The sequence below is a fragment of the Drosophila rhopaloa genome, unplaced genomic scaffold (assembly GCF_018152115.1).
Source record: "Drosophila rhopaloa isolate 14029-0021.01 unplaced genomic scaffold, ASM1815211v1 contig_2, whole genome shotgun sequence".
NCBI classification, from domain to species: Eukaryota; Metazoa; Arthropoda; class Insecta; order Diptera; family Drosophilidae; genus Drosophila; species Drosophila rhopaloa.
The window spans coordinates 6,884,487-6,903,489 of record NW_025335083.1 but is presented as its reverse complement, the minus strand read 5'-3'; the positions used below and the strand labels follow the sequence as shown (position 1 = coordinate 6,903,489).

Genomic DNA, 19,003 nt, shown 5'->3' with positions numbered 1-19,003 from the left:
TTTTTTAGCGCTTTCCCGTCTTTTGACGTTGACTTTCCTTCGGCTTTTTCAGTAAGCTATCCGTTTATTGGTCCTTGTAGCTGGCGATTTATTGATTAATTTCTCGGGAGAGCGGAGCTATAAGGAATCGTGTCCTTTTCCGGATCTGATATATCGCGTGCACCCAGCTTGTCGCTCCAGTGAGCCTAATAAAGTTATTGCTCCCCTCTTTTCAAGCAATATGTTTTCATTATCCACTGCTGTTTGTGGAGTCGGGCCCTTTGTATTTTGTGTTTATCTTCCGGCCAAGGCAGTGAATATTATTTTAATTTATTTAATTGGCTAATGGACGACCAAGTGCTAGCTTTTCCGCAACGCTTCATTAGCCTAAATGAAGCAGATGGCCGCATAAGACTGAAATCGTTGTGTAATTTTTGGATTACTAATTCTAAAAATTATGGCTTTAATTTACGGTCTCCATTATGGGATTCTGAGCCATTAACAATATTATGTAAGTGCGTGTTTACGACGACCACTTGCTGGAAAAAAATTACTGAAAACGCTTGTCTGAGTGAGAATAATAATATTGATTTTTTTAATATTTTTTTTATAGACATAAAATGAGCGTGTTTTAAACTGCTAGAAACCACTTTTAATATTCTTAGCTTTGGCATAAAAGTAAATGCTTTATTCATAATTTTTCCTTAAAATAAGACCGAATTTAAGCTTGATCGTTTTAATATTCTATTTTATAGACCTAAAATGAGCGTGTTTTAAACTGCTAATTACAACTTTTAATATTATTAGCTTTGGCACAAAAGTAAATACATCCTTCAATATATCTTAAAATAAGATAGAATCACTTCCTTCTTTTCCACTTTATTATTTTGAACAGCTTCTCCAAGCGCTCTACGAATTTTTTGATGAATAACTTCCAGTTCAGAAAGACTCGAGTCATTGTCTTCCTTTTCGAACCAGAGGAATGTTTTATGGGTTTTTTTGTGAGGCATTGCCGGCTATCACTGATATCACATAGCCAAATGCGAATAGATTTAGTGCCAGGCGATCGAGAAACTGATCCACCAGACGGTCTGTCAACGGAAATTAAATTTTCAATGTATTCGAGGAATATTTGAGACGAACGATTCATGGCGACCAACAGCCAGCAACTGCTGCCAGTCGACTCCAAAGAGTTGAATTTATACAAACAGTCGTTTGATATCGGGTAGTGGATACGATTGCTTATTGTGTGATTGTAAATTACTTCTTGTTTTCACTAGCTATTATAAGCTATTTCTTCTTGATTTTCCTCAATACCTTCAGTTAGCTACTTCTTGTATTTTTATAGTTACGTGCCCTCCGTTTAAAAAGCTCCTTATTGTTTAAAATTTAAATCAGTTTTAATTCACTTATTCCATGTAAAAATACGATAAAAATGTAATTATGTTTATGTGAATAACAACAAGAAAGGAAAGCTAACTTCGGGCGGAGCCGAAGTTGAAATACCCTTGCAGAATATTCTTCAAATTATATTCTCCAAAATTATTCATATGATGCATTCTTAATACTCATAAAAAATCCCAACTTCCCAACTTTAAAAACACCAAAGTTATGGCATTTCCAATCGTTCAGTTATGTATATGGCAGCTATAGAATATAGTCGGCCGATCCTTATGAAATTTGATATGTCGGATTGATTGGGCAAAAATAAATCCCATAGAAAATCCCAACTTCCTAACTTTACAAACACCAAAGTTATGGCATTTCCGATCAATCAGTTATATAGCAGCTATAGGATATAGTCGGCCGATCCTTATGAAATTTGGTACGTCGGATTGATTGGCCAAATATAATACCCATAGAGAGTCCCAACTTCCTAACTTAACAAACAGCAGAGTTATGGCATTTCCGATCAATCAGTTATATGGCAGCTATAGGATATAGTCGGCCGATCCCGGCCGTTCCGACTTATATACTGCGTGCAAAGGAAAGAAGGGTGTGTGCAAAGTTTCAATTCGATATCTTTAAAACTGAGAGACTAGTTCGCGTAGAAACAGACAGACGGACAGACGGACATGGCTATATCAACTCAGGAGGTGATCCTGATCAAGAATATATATACTTTATAGGGTCGGAGATGTCTCCTTCACTGCGTTGCACACTTTTGACCAAAATTATAATACCCTCTGCAAGGGTATAAAAAGCTTTTAGGGTAATAGTACAATATTTTCATAAATATTTGGTACGAGTTCTTGAAAAATAGCCAATTCGAGGAATCCAAGCAGAAATGTATTTAATGTTTTAATTTACCAAAACGCAAGTGCCTTGAGCAGATACAAACAAAAAGCCAACAAAGATACTTAAACGAATTTTCACTTTGGAAGATGGAGGTTGAAAAAGGGCCCTTATATTTTATTGTACAAAAGCAGGCGTATAAACTGCGTAAGAAAGTGATATGGGATTCTATATGGGATTCTGACATTCAGAAAAGTTTCGCCGATCTATTTGGAATTTTAGTAGTCAAAATTGTTGTAAGAATGAGCGATTCAGGGGCACTTAAGCGTGCTGGCAAGCCGAATCTTTTAGTCGGCAAGAGAGGCGGCAGGAAAGTAACCCTTGCATTGGGTCGATGGGTGAAGACCTACAGCCCGAATTTGGGCGTTTGTATGCGACCCATTAAGCCCTATTACGGGCGCTACGTACCAGGTGGCTGTCCCATGGGTGTCCTGGCGGAGATCCTGCGGGAGGCGAGCGGCACCTCAGATCTCAGCCAGCTACTCCTGCTGGTGGCACCCGGAAGCCGCTCCTTTCCGCGCAAGATCCACTGCTTTGGCAAGAAGACGCAGACGCATCTCGGAGTGATCGGCATTACGGAGTCCGAGGTGGAGGTGCTGATGAAGTACGAGAACATGCTCAAGTACGAGCTGAACTTCTCCAACCAGTACTTCTCCGCGAAGACGATGACCTGTGACAAGGAAACCATTGCGAAACTCTTCGAACGGAAAAGCGGTGGCGACGGAAATCAGGAAAAGCCGCTTTTCCAGAGCACCTTAAACTACTGCAGCAATCCGAAGGAATTCTGCAGTGTTGGCGTTCAGACGCAGTTGAGCAGACCGCATATCAGAGCTCTCAATAACCCCAAAATACCTGTTCGTCTGCGGAACATAGAAAACATCCGACGGATGCAAACCATTCAGGCGCTATCGAATGTGACCCAGATATCCTGAGCTAGAAATTGTCCATTGCTTTGTATTTTACTGTATGACTGCTAATGTCGAGTTCGGTTAATCTTGCCTGAAATTGCATAAAGCACAATCTGACTGTCGTATCCGTTGTTTTCAACATTTCAGTAGCCTGTAGATTTAAGATTTGAGTCATTTTAAAAGCAGATTGCATATGCCTATGCAGCTGAAACAACACAACAGGTAAGCGAAACATAAAATAATTAAACGCAGATGGAAAGTATCTAAAAAATACCTTTTTTTCTAAAGTAACCACAGTGATTAGAATCCTAAATTTCAAACACAATTAGTAGAGTCGTATTAAAGCAGAGCTTATCATCAAAAATCAAATAAAATGTTTCTACCTGTTCCACTATTTAACGTGAACTTTCCACTCTTGTCCTGCAGCGATTCTGTGGCAGTTCTCTGGATTTAGCAAATTTCAACAGCGTTTCGCCCGAAAATTCCTGGCGATGAAAATTATAAATATTGCAGGGAAATAGTGTTTAAAATTGCATCGAGTAATCCGGACTGCGTGCCCCAGGTTGTCGGTACACTACCGTATTTAACTGCACCGTGTGTTTGCCCCTTAACATTGTACAGCGATTTGAAACCAGTTCACCTACGCATTCCCTAATCCCTGTGAGGGTCTAAATAGGCCCACAGGCATGTGTTTGAGCCAAACAGACCACCATTTCCATGCTAATTTGCATTTAATTATGCTTGACGCAGCGCATATCTGGATTGTCCACGCTGATTGGTCTGATGGCAACATACACGGCATCTGAAAAGTGGACGCTTTGCGGAATGGAGACTGGAAATAAATTGCGTCATTTCATTCTATTTTAGCCTATCAAAGAAATATGCTTTGTGACTAATACCAATTGAAAGGTAGTAAAGTCTAGACATTACTTAATTCCAACAAGACACAAAAGAAAACAAATTTAATGAAGTTTTTAATAAATAAACGGCGAAAAGAAAGAAAATAAAGCGACAAAAACGTTTGGATAAGTGCGAAAATAAAAAATTCAAGCAGATTAATATCCTTATCAATTCATTTTGAATCCCTAGAGTTTCAAAGTATACCGCCAAATATGAATTATAACTTAGTAATTTTTTTTTATTATTTTAAATATTCTAGGTATAATTTATTTAAAATTAAATACATCTATCAACAGCTTCTATTTGTGAAATGGTAAGTATGACGATCTTTCTTTTAATTGTTGGATCGTTTCTATATGATAAAATTATCCGAAATGTATACAAACAAAACCTTAAAAGTGAACTGAAAACCCCTTGCAGAAGTATACAAATATAAAAGACTTTTCAAATATTACGTATACGTACCACAACTTACGCAGAATAGTGAAATATATTGGAACCTGATTTGGAACGAGTAAAACTTTATTAAAAGTACCTGATAATAGTATTGTTTTTAATGAAACTTTTAACAGAGCTAAAAACATAGATGTAGTTATAATAAAAACAAACTGTGTAAAATGAAAACAAATAAATGGTGCCTATAGTTTTCCAGAAAGTTTTGAATAACAAGCCGGTGACTTGAAGACACATTCACTGAAGATAAGGAAAATTATGAGCCAGTGTTACACAAGCAAACACAGCCTGTATGTTTTTCGTTATTTTTCTTAGCTCGTCCAACTTGTTGCAGCTAATAAACTGCAAAACACGCGAAAATAAAAGACAGCCAACTGTGGGCAAAGTTTCGATGCATTCCTCAGAAACCATGTAATCGAGACCTGAAGAGCATAAGCTCGAAATTAAGCAGGGCACGTAGTAAAACTTGGGACACGTAGCCATACATCTGTGGCTAGAACATACGGGTATCCCGCCCAACTAAAGCATGTGGCTGGCCCCCAGTTAACCAGCTCCTTCTTGAATTTCCCGCAGCTTTTCTCAATTCCGGTTGACGCCAAAGGAAATCATTCTGGTGTGAAGTTCGCCCCTCCATTTTCCGTGGAGTGTCTAGCTCATGTGTGCCGTCACATAAGCCAGTGTTTCCAGTTTCCACTTTCCCCGAGTTGTTTGTTTTGCCAGGCAACTAATGAGGCGCATATTGCTTAAGTGTTGCTCAATTACATTGAGTGCTTAGACGCCTTTGACGTACCCTACTACCATTACTACGGGGATCCTTTTCGGGGAAGATGAGAGCGTCTTCTGAGTAGTTTACCGACACTACTTACCTTTAAAATGCTGAAAGTTTTTCCCCTTGCATTATAGTATAACTCCATTGAGAAGGTAGCAGTAGTGGCAAATGGTTAAGGACTCTTGATTCAGCATTTCGAATTAAAAACATTTCCCAGACACTCTCAGGAAAACTTTATAACAATTTCCTCCATTTGTCAGCCGTCATTTCACTTAACAAACATTTCAATCTCAAGAACTAACACAGTAAGCAAACATTGCTTTTAATTGATTGCTTTTAGGAAACTTCACTGGCTGAGTTTTGGCACAAAACTGTTAAAGACGTCAAGGGAAACTCAAGAAATTGGCAACATCCGACAGGCACGTAATCGAAACGAAAAACTTAAATAAAAAAGGGATTGCAAACACACAAGGAAATAACCCTTCTATTAGCAATAGACTTCCAAGAAATTCTATTTTAAATCAAACCTTTTTATAGAACATTTTTAAATAGTTTAGATTTCCTATTGCCTTTATTTCTTATATATTTTCATTTGATTTTCTAGTGCATTTGTAAAAAAGAACAACGTTTGCTTTCAAATTGCCTTAGAACTGCACTTTTTTGGTTGCACTTTTCCTTATTGACAAAAGTTACCCAATTGATTTAATTTCAGAAGACTTACATATTTATTCTGGTCCATTTATTTATGAGTTTAGATATATTCATTGATTGAATTCATAGAAGTATTAATATTTATACAAATAATTGAATTGATAAAACAAGTTTCCTTTAAGAATGCCAGTAGAAAGTCTATGCAACTATCAAATAAATGCAGGGACCGAAAATAAAAAGTTTTTTTTCAGTCTTTTAAATAAAATTGTCTGCGAAAATTGATAAAATTTTTCTTGGTATGCAGAATGATTTAACTTGATCCACACTGTTGATTCATGCAATAAACATTTAACCCTCAAGGGAGCTTTTATTTTATACGTCAGAGAATAACTGTTTTGAAATATTTTCAACATATTTATATGACTTTAAAAATATTTTATTCAAATAAAAATAAAATGTAAATAATAGGGGGTATACCATTTCTAAACAAATATTCAATTTTTTTAAAATCATAGAACACTATTGACTTTAATATGATAGGGAAGCTCCAACTTCCATCATTTTATAGAATTTCAAATACAATTTATTAATTGATCAGAGTTTGGAATAAAATTACAGGTGTGAAACAATTATTAATCTTAAAGCTGAACTTTAGCCCTTTGCACCGATTGCCATTACCTTATGTCTGCAAAGTTTTTATTGATTTAAAATGAACTGAATGAAAATTTGGCCGAAAATCAACACAAAATTGCTGAGAAAATAATGGCAATAATTCGTTAGCAAATAATACACGGCCAACTTTCTGGCCGGGCTAATTGAAAAACGTCTGCCAACTCGACAGCGACAACTTTTCAAAAATGCGGCAAATGAGGCGGGAACAATCAGGTGAATCAGACAGATGTACATAACTGATAAATCGCAACGGGCAATGGCTTGTCAAGGACGATTTATGGTGATGATTTATAGAAAGGACTGGGACCGTGGCCGTATGTAAAGGGATGTCAACGGCACTGCGAGGCGCGTTCAATCACAATTCTAATTACCAAGCTCCCCGAGGTAATTAACTTTGCATGCATTACACAAATTACACAAACAGAGCGAGTGCCGCACCGAAGCTTTATCAACTCAATTAGGAACGAAGGGGGTTCCCCCAATGCACTGGGCCCTTTCTGTCCCTCCTGGCAAGACTGCCTTTGCCGTGGCCTGAAAGTGTCACAGAGATGCTTTACACAGATAAACAACAAATAAGCATTGTTTGTAATTTAGCGAAATGGTTGTTGGTTCAGCTTTTCCTCTATGCTCCGCCCGAGGCTCCTCGCGACTTTCCCCCACACTTTCCCAGCTCCTCCAGGAGCTCACTTTATCAGCCGGGAACCATCGGGAGTGCGGAGATGGGACCGACAAAAGGTTACTGCCAGTTCAGGGACAGTGGGCATTCGCAGCTACTACATTTTATTTAATTAGTTTTCGTGGCTTCTATAGCTTCATCTTTCCCATAAAACCAAAATTACAGAATGGTTTTTCCTAAGAAACTATGTATAAGTTTGCACTCCATTTATTTTAACTTAATTGTGTTCCAAAAATGTGTTTAAAAAAAACCATAGATAACTCAAGCTGAAACTGCAAGGAAAATATTTGGATATGGGAAAACTGTTACAAATTAAAAATATTATGCAATATAGGATAGTAATTCTACCCTATTCACATAAATTTAAATTATAATTCATTAAGGAATTGCCGTTCACAACTTAATTGTCTATAAAAATGAATTGTCTTCCAAATAAACCAGTTGGTATTTTCAAATTACATATTAATATCGAGGATCCACTGTATTACTGATTGCATGTGTGTGCTTATTCTCGTATCGTAAACAGCCAGCTTGTTTGCTCCTACGTCTTTTACGCACTGCCCCTCTAGTTTTAAGCCCAGATTCATTTTCTATTTTTGCAACTACTACAGTTTCACGTCAAAATACTTTAAGTTAAATTCCCTGATAGGATAAATTGTATCTGAGTATTCATGTTTTTGTTGGGCATATCAGAGCATGTACTGCAGTGTGGCGTAATAACAACTTCCTTGACAGTTCCAACAACCATGTTTTCATTTTCTAACACAAAAACATTAGTTTTCTTGAGTGTCTGTTAAGGTCAGAATTGAAAAAACAATTCTGCCATGCTTAAAAATGTGACTAGATTTCATAATTGCATCAGCTATTTAAGCAAATTTTGTTAACATGCAGTTTAACATGGATGTCTATAATAGTTAATTCCCATATGTACGCTTGAGAAATCCAAAGTTTCTTAACAGGAACTCTATATACTAAAATATGATTTATAACCGAATTTGTATTTACAAAAACTACATAATTAATGTAACAGCTTTATAGATAGTTACCAACAAAAAACTATATTTTACTTGCCGAATGTCACGCCCTCAATCGGTTTGCATAACACTAAACTAGTACTACACCCCCGCAAACATAAACCTATCTTCCCAAACAAAACAACAACTCCAAACAAAAAAGTTGCAACCAAAGTGAGAGAAACGTAAATAAATCTAACAGAACGGCTTTAGGAAAATGCGACTAGGGGCCTTTCACCCCAACTTCCGCAAAAAACCCACGGAAAATTTATATCCACATATGTTTGTGTGCCTTGGTTTTTGATTTCAAGTTTCTTTTTTAGCTTATTGTCACAAGCAATACAGACTTTCGCATTGTAGATTTGTGTGTGCGCCGTCTGTTACATATGTCAACTTTTATGCCTCGTAAGGGTAATGTTTTCACAGTAGAAAAGATTTGTTACAGATTTCGCCACACCAATAAGGAATCCAAAACCAAAGCCATTGTATTCGAACATTGAAACCTGTGGAACAATGTCCTCACACACATTCAGGCCCATCAAATTGTTGGGTTTGAATGATTTTGTATCTTTTTGGAAACTTTTTTTTATTAATTCAGAAAATTGATTAGATAGTATTCAAACTATAAGATTGACAAAAGCAAAAAACCCAAATAAGTATTTCGTGGTGAAACTCACACATGAATCAGTATACCCAATTCGATGAAAAAGTAGCAATACTCACGACAAATAAAGTTTGTGGGTTTTGCTTTAGGCGAACGGCACCCAAAGCTAATATTTTTTCGAGGCGAAATTTATGTGTAACGATTATTTCAGCTGAACGAATACATCTCACCCCACCGACCGCAGAACAAAATCATTATTTACACATGTACTGAAATTGGTTTTTTGGGATGGTACTCGAATTGTATACGATTTCGTCGTAATTGAGCATATGTTCATCTGCATGAGTTTATGAAGTATTAGTTTATCAAACATGCATCCATTGAAAATGCTCTGGTCCGCAGAAATTGATAACATATATATAACTATATATATATAAATAGTAATCCTAAGCCTAAGAATTTGCGAAGTATCTTAAAGAATGTGAAAAAGGTTAAACCTGATATTTGACAAGGGCTTTTTGAGCTGTTCAAGTAAAGTGAGCTTAATTGAATTGTTTATGTTTTCTTGTTAGGTAGTCAAGCTAAGTTATTTTAGGGGAATTATAGGAATCATACCTACTCTTGTCATGAGCTTTGAATTCATGATGAGTTGACCTATAATTATAAAAAAAAACCAACTCTAGCCTCTAACTAATTTTAAACTCAGCTCCTGCAGAGCATACATTTTTCCAAAACCTCTAAAATAATGCATTTCAAGCAAATCTTTGCTTTTAATTTGGAGCAAATCTAAATAATTTTAAATTTGTTCAACTTCACGGAAATACCAGGATGAGCACATTCCGCTTATCTGCATCTCTGATTGCAGGAACAATGTTTCGGCATCTAAAACATGTGCAACTTTCATTTATTCCTGACCCAGGAACAGTGCATCCGTTGTTTTTGTGTGTCTGATTCGTCCCCTCCGATAAGTCTTCTAAATTAGATTGCATTTTGGCCAACGTGCTTGGCATATTCGTTTATTCCGAAACTGCGACTGGAAATTAGACGCAACAATACATACGTTCAGTCAACTTTTAAACTTCTCTGAAAATTGATTAAAATATGGCACAAACAGTTAAGCCTGTTTTTAATTATGGCTACGACGGAAAACAAAAATAATATGTCATACGTAAACATTAATGTTAATAAAGAAAGCAAACTTATTTTAACCCATAATGAATTATAATTAGTCCTATTTTGCTTGATTTAAATATTTTTTTAAGAACGGCCCCATTAAATACTTCATGACATATTGCTAAATAAATATTAAAAACATCTGGTCTGACCTACAAAAAGTGGTACGTACAAAAAGGACAGGACCATAAGCCACAGTTCAACACAAAGGACATGCAGCCATGATTTTTATGAGCTTGTATTTATATGGTTTCCTCATATCCATGCCGTAATAGCCAAGGGTCCTGCAACCAGGACAATATGACAACACACAAACAACAATGGCAAAAGGTTGGCCACAGCTAAAGTGGAATGTAGGGTAGGAAATAAAATCGCTTTCTCGTACACAACTTTTGTTTGTGCCTGCAGTTAGTATTCTTAGAAAAATAAATTCCTGAGCCATCCTGTAATTTGAAATTCTACTTAAAATGTAAGTTAATGACTAATTAATCCATCACGTTGGGTCATTAATATAATTGTCCACTTTTCTTAGGCCTCTGATAAAAACAGGCTTATTTTATAAAAAAAACAATAATTAGGGGTCCTTTAAATGAATCTTTTGAAACATTTAATAACACCTAAAAACAAATTGCAGGAAAACCCTTTTTATTAACATTTTTATAGCCCTTTTGAAATGAGGCAACAATAGTCGGAATGGCCACTCTTCAATCTTCTTTGTTGCTACAAAATAATCGTAACTTTTATTAATTGACACGACAACTGCTTGTGCGGAATTTTTGAATTTTAAATAATTCTCTTTGATGGTTTAAGGATTTCGCACAAATTCGAGTTTAATTGTGCGGCCAGACTGGAAGGCAATAAAATTATTTTACGATCAATTTCCAGTTTCCCCGCTTTTCTTTGTTGCTCGTTCGTCTCCGAAGTGAAACAACAGGAAAGTTTGAGTTGATTTTTCCGGACTCCTCAGTCAGGTGGCTACTGAAAGTCCTTGGGGACCGGAGGTTTCCTGGCCATCGTCCTTCGACTTTCTTGTCTCCGTCTGCTGTTTGTGGCTGACTTTCGTCCGAAAAGCGATAAAGTAGGGAACTGCCGGCTGGGTTTCCCTTATGACAGGCCATCTGGTATTGCCAACATCATGAAGTCACTGGCAACAAAGGTCAATACTCACCAGCCAGCAGGAGTTGCAGAGATGGAACAATGCAGACAGGGGAAAACCGTGTACAAATGCAGGTGGCTTACAAATAGTGCAGAAAGAACACTAGTAAATTGTTCCTACTTTTGGTTTATTGAGCAGACTGAAAAGGAGAAGCAAGTCGACATAGCTTCTTTGTTTTTAAACATATACGTATATAACCCAAGCTATTTTGTTAGCTTTTATTTTAAAAAGATGTAACGGAAATATCACAGGAATCGATCGACAAATTTATCATAAAAGACGGATTTCTATGTTGTTTTAAACTTTCAAAATATCGAAAATATCTGAAGATTTATAGTCGTTAAATATCATATACTAGTATGTAGTAATTTTATATAGGGATAAATTGCTTTTAAAACTCCTATGGTATATTAACTTCGGCTTGTTGAAGCTAGCTTCCTTTCATGTTATAATTAACTTTGCCTAAAAGTCATGTTTTCGCATGGATTACTTTAGCCGCGGCGTGTACTACATTAAACCAAAGTGTTGGGGAAAGCAAAAAAAGTTATCTGAATGAAACTAAAAATTTTTAAAAGTAAAAATAGTAATTAAATGAAAAGGTATTGATTAAAAATAAGACTATTTTTTAATACATATATAAGATATGTTAAGTGAGAGCTTTCTTGACTATTAAATTTTATAAATTATTTGTTAAGTAAGAACTTAATAATTATTTTCTATTAAATGTAAATTATTATTTAACTTAACCTTTTTTTTCTATTAAATGTAAATTATTTTCATATGTAACGCCCTTAAGTCATCTATTTCATAATACTTCTAACAGATTTAGCTCATCAAGATTCTCTTTTTTGCACCCACCGATTTCCCAGCGTTCTTGTTGCGTGTTTGTTTGTACAGAAAGTAGGCAACATGACCGAGTAACGCCAGGAATAACCATAAAAGGCCTTGGCGCGTTGACTGCCACCGTCTGGAAGCCACAACCACAAAGAGTTCAGGGCTCAGACCCCGCCAGCCTTCCCCGAAAAGGCTCTGAAGGATGTGCTCCGGCTGGGTGTCTGCAGATTAAGATGAAGGCCGCGATGGCTCGGCGCTGTCTCCCCCTGCCATCCCCCTCTCCCCTCGGCCATGATTTAATTAAAGTCTACATGTGCTAAGTAGATTTTATTCTTTGCTTGCTTATTTGGTTTATTTGCCTATTTTCCTGAGTCTTCTGTTCACATTTCGCTTGCTGGCCATAATTGATTAAGGCATTCAGTGCATTACGCTATGCCAGGCCCAAAAAAAACTCCTCATACTCTAGGAATTAACACAAGGAATGGAAGCAGAAAAATTATCTTTGATTTATTAAGGAAACTGTTCAGTGACCTTGCAAGTTAAGTTATTTTATTCTGTCAAATTCGCCCAGGTTCTAAATAAATTACTTTTCGTAACCTGGGTACGAAAGCAATTTTGTAACTTGTTAATGCCTAATAAAACCCAAAGCTTTTTTAGTGACTCTATCAATCCACAAATTTGCAACAATTCATTTGTTTTCAGTTTTATTTATGATTTAAATTTTATTCAGTCAATTTCAATTGCAGTCAATTACTCCCACTGATGTTAAGATTCCCTTTTCACAACGCTCGCTAAACAATTGTAATGTCATTAAATGTGCAATATCTACAATTTTAATTAACTTAAATACAGATGTTGAAACTTTAGATTGCGACTTGGGAGTAGCTAATTGAAAGACCAATCTATCCAAGCACATAGTTAAAGTCACAGAGAAGAGACTTTTGGTGCTTTTATACCTGTGGAATAGAAATTCATTTATCGGAATAAACGTGAGTGCAACTTACATAATGATTTAACTCCAGGATGCTGTTGTGTGGCAGGACTCAAGTGTTGCTGCTGCATTGCACAAGCTCTCGAAACGCTTATCATTATTACAAGAAGTGGCGTAGCGATGCGGCCGAAGCATTTGCCTTCCATGGCCATGGTCCTTTTGCCCAGCTGGTTCTGCTCGATTCTGTTTATTTATAATTATTCACCTCAAAGGCGGTTGTTTGAGTGTAATTTGCACCTTAAATTTAGGTATTTCGGTTCACATTTCTGTGAGTGGTTTGACAGAGGACAGGTTCAATTGTTTTTGAAGTGCATTCTATAAAGAGAGGAGAACATTTCAATTAAACCAATTATTTCTGAAAATTCACTTACATCGTTTATTGATATTAAAATGTGTTTATTTAATTAGTTGATGCTAATTTAATGTGGTTTTGCTATACTGCTTGTTCATTTAATTTTTATTTAATAATCTTGAGCAACAATTTGGCATGTTAATTAAATACATTACTTAATTTAATAAATGACGATTTCATTAAATATATTACTTAATTTAATAAATGACGATTTAAATAGATGTCCGTTCTAAAAAATGTCATTTAAATTGAACTGGAAATTGAGGACCCCAAGATCAGAGTTATTTTGTTAATAGAAGACCTGAATTCTCCTTCGAATTTTCTAAGATTTAATTAAGCTTGAACCTAATAAATTAAAATGTATTCGGTGTACCCCTTAAACGTATTATGATTTAAATTCTTTACTAAAACTTCCAAAAAGATTTTAAAAATACTCAATACAGCATGTTTGTAAAGATAGGTCATGGTGAAACATGTTTTTCTCTATTGAATTAAATTTAACATACATAATTTAACTTCAGCAAACATTGATATTAACCATAGGCCTTCGTAATAAATGTCCCTCATTCACATCATTTATCCCGTATCAAATTGCTGTCGCATTAACTTTTTTTTCTGTTTCGGAATTTGTGTTTATATTTGTTAAGCCCCCATATAAATTGTGTGTTGGCAAGTTGCTTATCGCCACCACGTCACACGGCTGGTATTCCTATCCTGCGGAGCCTTTTCCAGTGCTAACCACTGCATTAATATTTACATCCCGCTCGCCGCACTCAAATAGTTTTTTATTGGGCCATGAAATACATAAATTGTGCAGCGAAAAGGTATGCAACGCGAGCCTTGATCACTCACAAATATGTGAAGGCCAAAATCCAATTAAAATGTTAATTTCAACACAAACGACGGCATGTTCACCTAGCGGGCTCAGCGCGGCTTTAATAGATATTGTATCGCATCGAATCGAATCAATTCCGATTCGGATGCGAATACCCTCTGACACTCCAGGTAATCACAGCATATAAATGTTTTAATGCAGCTGTTGTGGGCGCTATTGTGTAATGAGCTGTTGGTTGTTGCCAATCAAACAATGGTCGGCAAATTATCATCGAATCAGCTTAATGCGGATGCTGTAATTGTTATTTTCATGGTATCGCTGGTTAATTAAATTTAGTGGTTCTCACTGCACAGGAGATATATGCCTGGGGGTCTTCTTAGGTAATTTAAATTTGAGGTGCATTTATTATGTTTACTCAGCCTATTCGAAGAGTAACTCAAGCAAAAGGGAACCACTTCTCAATGATGTCGTCTGGCTTTTGTCTTCCTTTGCGCACTTCAGACATAAATACAAGTTAATTAAACAAACCTGGTTGCACATTAATCACCTGGACACCGGCCAAAAAGGCACAAAAGCACCTGGTGACCACTTGATCTTTAAGAGAAAGATTCCAACAAAAAGCTCGAAAGCAAATTCAATTAGAAGAACACGAAAAACAGAGAAACAGAGCAGAAGGGGAGCGGTTCGATTTCAATGTCGTTTTTAGAGATTGTCCCTAGACATATGTCCCATTTAGGCCGTTCTTTATGAGGCTACAAGATTAATGAGAGACAAGCTCATCTACTTATATTCCTTTTCCTTCAAGCCAACTAATTAATGGTCAGGGGAGGGCACATGCAAAAAGTGCTACCAGGTCCTTGACCTTTGTCAAAACCTTTTAAAGCTGGATATCCGGCAGACGAGTTTACTTTTAAACTTTATTTTATTGTGTAATATGGAAGAATAGAAAAATGTATGTTTAATTACTGTCATTAACTGATACAAACTGTTAAAAAATAAGTAAAAATTAATAATAATGATCAAAGCAATAACAGATATTTGCTTTTAAATAAGGTGATGTACATAATACCCTAATGGATATTGTACATATTTAAAAGAAAGAGCAATCATACAACGACGGTTCAAGTCTAATCAGTATATTATTTATAAATTGTTTAAACAGCTGTTATTGACCAGCACATTTTTTAATCTTAATTGGTGTTCTAAAGATGCACTAATTTAGTTTAAATGCTTTAAAAGTGAAGGAACATATATATGTACATATAGTGTCTGTTTAAAATGATCTTGTTATTACTGCTGTTAATTAATCTAAAAGTTTTACAATGAATGAAGTAGGAAAAAAATTAAGAAGAGACGGGTAATAAAAAACTTAATACACAATTGTGCTAATAAGCTGTGCCAGTAATTTTTAGAATTTGCTGCTAAATATAATTTTCCTTCAAAACCGCGATAGAGAACGTCAACAATGTTGTATTTATTACAAAATGCATGTTTTTTAAATATAATAGAGGCCTATTTTCGTTATTAGAACCATTAACCATAACATGGTAAAAATAGATACGTTATTACAAATTTGACTACAACAGGTCCTGATTCATGTTACTTACAGCACTTGAAAATAATTATACATTTAAAAATTCATCATTAAAACTGTTCCAGGAATCGAATATAAATAAAGTGAAAATTGCAGTTTTAACTTCATTGAGCTGCCTGTTGAAAGTTTATTTACCGACCGAATGCAGCGAAACTTTGACCGTTCAACTCCCCCTCCTTTCTTTGTTTTGCGGTTATTGGAATTAATTACCCGAACTCATTTGATATCACCACAAAAAGTCATAAGAAGTCCGGGCTCATTTCAAAGTCAATCCATAACACACGTGCTCATTAGATTCCACGGGCTTCTTTAGCAAAAAAAACTCAGCGGAACTTCAAAAGCAGATAAGGCGAAGGGGAACTTTGAAAAACTTCCAACTTAACATGGGAAAACTTTGATTTGGGTGCAAAAAAAAAACAAACATTTTTTTCAGAAAACTCTTGGTTGTTTATGCAACTGACACGAATTTCAGCTGGGGGCTGTAAAAAATATATTTTCTTTTTTTTTCTCAATTCCTGTCTGCGAGCGTAGAATTTTCAGGAAACTTGAGTAACAAATGCATTTTCGATTAGCATTAAATCACGTCGCGCGTCTGAGTTCATTTCCGATGAGAAATAAATGTATTTCTTTGATTTATCTGTGGTTCACGGTTATAAAAATAAACGCTAATCTTGTGGAATGGGGAAAACTAAGGAAGGAGTGTAAATTAAAGTAGATGAAGGCGTTCGTTCGACTCACTTTGGGTCCCAGCTCCATTAGTTTAGTTGTAAAACATAGAGAAGCACAATTGAGTCTGTCAGTATTTCATTGGATTTGCATGATTGGTAGCTGATATGGGGACAATATCTTTCACTGGCCGCATAAAGCGGCCTCCAATTGGAAACTTCACTTTTCCCTCAAGCACATTACACTGAGCGAAGTCGAACCCGACCGATCCTTATCCGTTTTAGCGAAAAAACATGCGAAACGTGGTTCCTCGTGACTGTCACCTTCCGCGAGAAACCGCAACACCGCAGTCGAAAGCGGCAACTTTGGGATATCCTTTCGAGGCGAAGTTCACACTCTGCGATAAGGACTCGAAGTCGAATCCGCGCCAAAGGAGAAGACACGTGCGCCGCGACTCGGAATTCGTTTGATACTGCGGCAAGCGCGGCCGGAGCTTTTCCGTATTGTTGTTTCCTCCTCGCTGAAGTAACCGCTCCGATAAAAGCCGAGTCCTGCCAGCAACGAACAGGATGCACTACCGATGAAGGATGGGGTGGCGCACTCCGAAAATGGCCACTTTGCGGCGAATTGGGGGAATATCCTTGTATTTCAAGAGGGGCAGGGCTAGAAAGGAGAACATAATAACCGTTATTTACTTGTTAAAATAACAGGAATACAGGGAAATTAAATGGTAGTTGTAAAACGTTCATTTTGAAACTATAAACAACGAAATATGTTTAAATCATAAATAAACAATGTTCTAAGCAACGGAATAATACAAACATTTCATTGTAGAACGAAAGTATTTTAGACAACAAACTAAGTTTAAATTATAAATAAACCAAAAATTTAGCAACGGAAAAAAAACAATTAGAAAAAAGGATTACCATAAAATTAAAAAGTATTATGAAAAATTAAATAATTTGTATGTAAAACTATAAACAAAAGTATGTTAAACAAAGAAAATAAGTTTATCGGCCGTGACAGACACGGACGTCTTCTGTAACAACATCCTGATTAACTTTTGACCGGCTATGACCGAACCTGATTTGCCCAAATATGGAGCACCCCGCTACCCGCTTTTTTGGGATCTTTAGAAATAATTGGTCAATACACGAAAACAAGTTCCATCCTTGTGTGGCGTGTTCTAAAATCTATAATAAAAATATATATATATATATATTATAAATAAACAACCTCCAGCCGAGAGTTAAATTCATTTTGGAATATTCACCGCTTTAAATTAACCGATTTACGCCGTCCAAGTTTTTAAGGATCCCGCTTGGCCGAAGTGGATCATCCACCTGTCGGAGGTGCTTGTCCACCTGGGCGCGCAGGTGCGGCATGGCAAAGAATTTAAGCCTGAAAAGGTCCATTATATAAAAAACGCAAACTGTATGACCACCTTGGAGAAACAGCAAAATGTCCCGTAACGCCATGCGAAAGTGGCCAGAAAGCGCCTATATTTGCGTTGAACCCAATGGTGGTCACACTGCCTGGACCTGAAATCTGTGTGTCGCGAAATTCTCCGTTCCGCCGCATTTTCCGCGAGAAAAAAGTGACGTCGACGGAAGCCCGGGGTGGGGGGCAGGTCCTCGCGATCAGTTTTCCGTGGAAAGTGATCGAATACACCAGTTTTCCCATCGCGTGTGTTACCCATGTGCAAAATACAGTGCTGCCAGACCGTCAAACTGAACTTTACCGGTTTTTCCCCAATTTCTCAGTTTTCCGAACTCGGCCCCCAACGTAAGACCCCCCAAAAGTAGCGCCCCGCTCCCCCACACCCGCCACGACCCTGGGAGACCCTCAGAAAAGCGTAGGAAACGCTCCCAAGCCTCCCGACCGAAATCATACCCTCAAGACGACTCTCCCCATCCCGGCGTTGCCATTTCACTGTTAGCTGCAGTCTTAACATGTCCTTTTAGCACAAACATCCCTTCAAGTCCAGACTTTTGGGACATATTCACTGCTTTAATTTTAATCAAAAAAGTTCTAAACATGTATAAGCAGTGGATATAAATACACTGCTTTAATTACTTATTTGTTTGACAGAAAAATCCCTTCAACACCAGAAGCTTGGGAAATTTTGACTGCTTTAATTTCGACCAAAAATGTTCTACAAAAATACAAGCAAGGAAATGTATTACACTGCTTCAGACCAGGAGCTTGGGAAATCTTCACTGCTACAATTTCGACCAAAAATGTTCTAAAAAATTACAAGCAGTAGAATTTATTACACTGCTTTCGTTGCACTACTTGTACGTTGAAAAAAAATCCTTTCAAGGAAGTAAACTCGAATTTAAGGGAAATGCACTGCTTAAATTTCAATCAAAAAATTACCCTGGAATACGGGGAATTTTTATTGAGGGTAGATGTTGGACTGCTTTTAATACCAAAACACAGTTTAATTATTTCTTTGAGCTAATTTAATTACTAACGGAAA

General features: G+C 36.6%; 1 protein-coding gene across 1 annotated transcript in view; it reads right to left on the bottom strand.

Moving 5' to 3' along the window:
• The window catches only part of LOC108039958 (hemicentin-2), a 52,817-nt gene extending 35,818 nt beyond the window's left edge, over positions 1 to 16,999 (bottom strand). The window contains exons 1-2 of the mRNA XM_044460176.1: positions 16,594 to 16,999; positions 13,088 to 13,389 (exon numbers count right to left, since the gene is read on the bottom strand). Of these exons, the coding sequence (XP_044316111.1) occupies positions 13,088 to 13,226 (139 nt within the window). The 5' untranslated portion in view covers positions 13,227 to 13,389; positions 16,594 to 16,999. The remainder of the gene's footprint in view (positions 1 to 13,087; positions 13,390 to 16,593) is intronic.
• Positions 17,000 to 19,003: the final 2,004 nt, after the last annotated feature.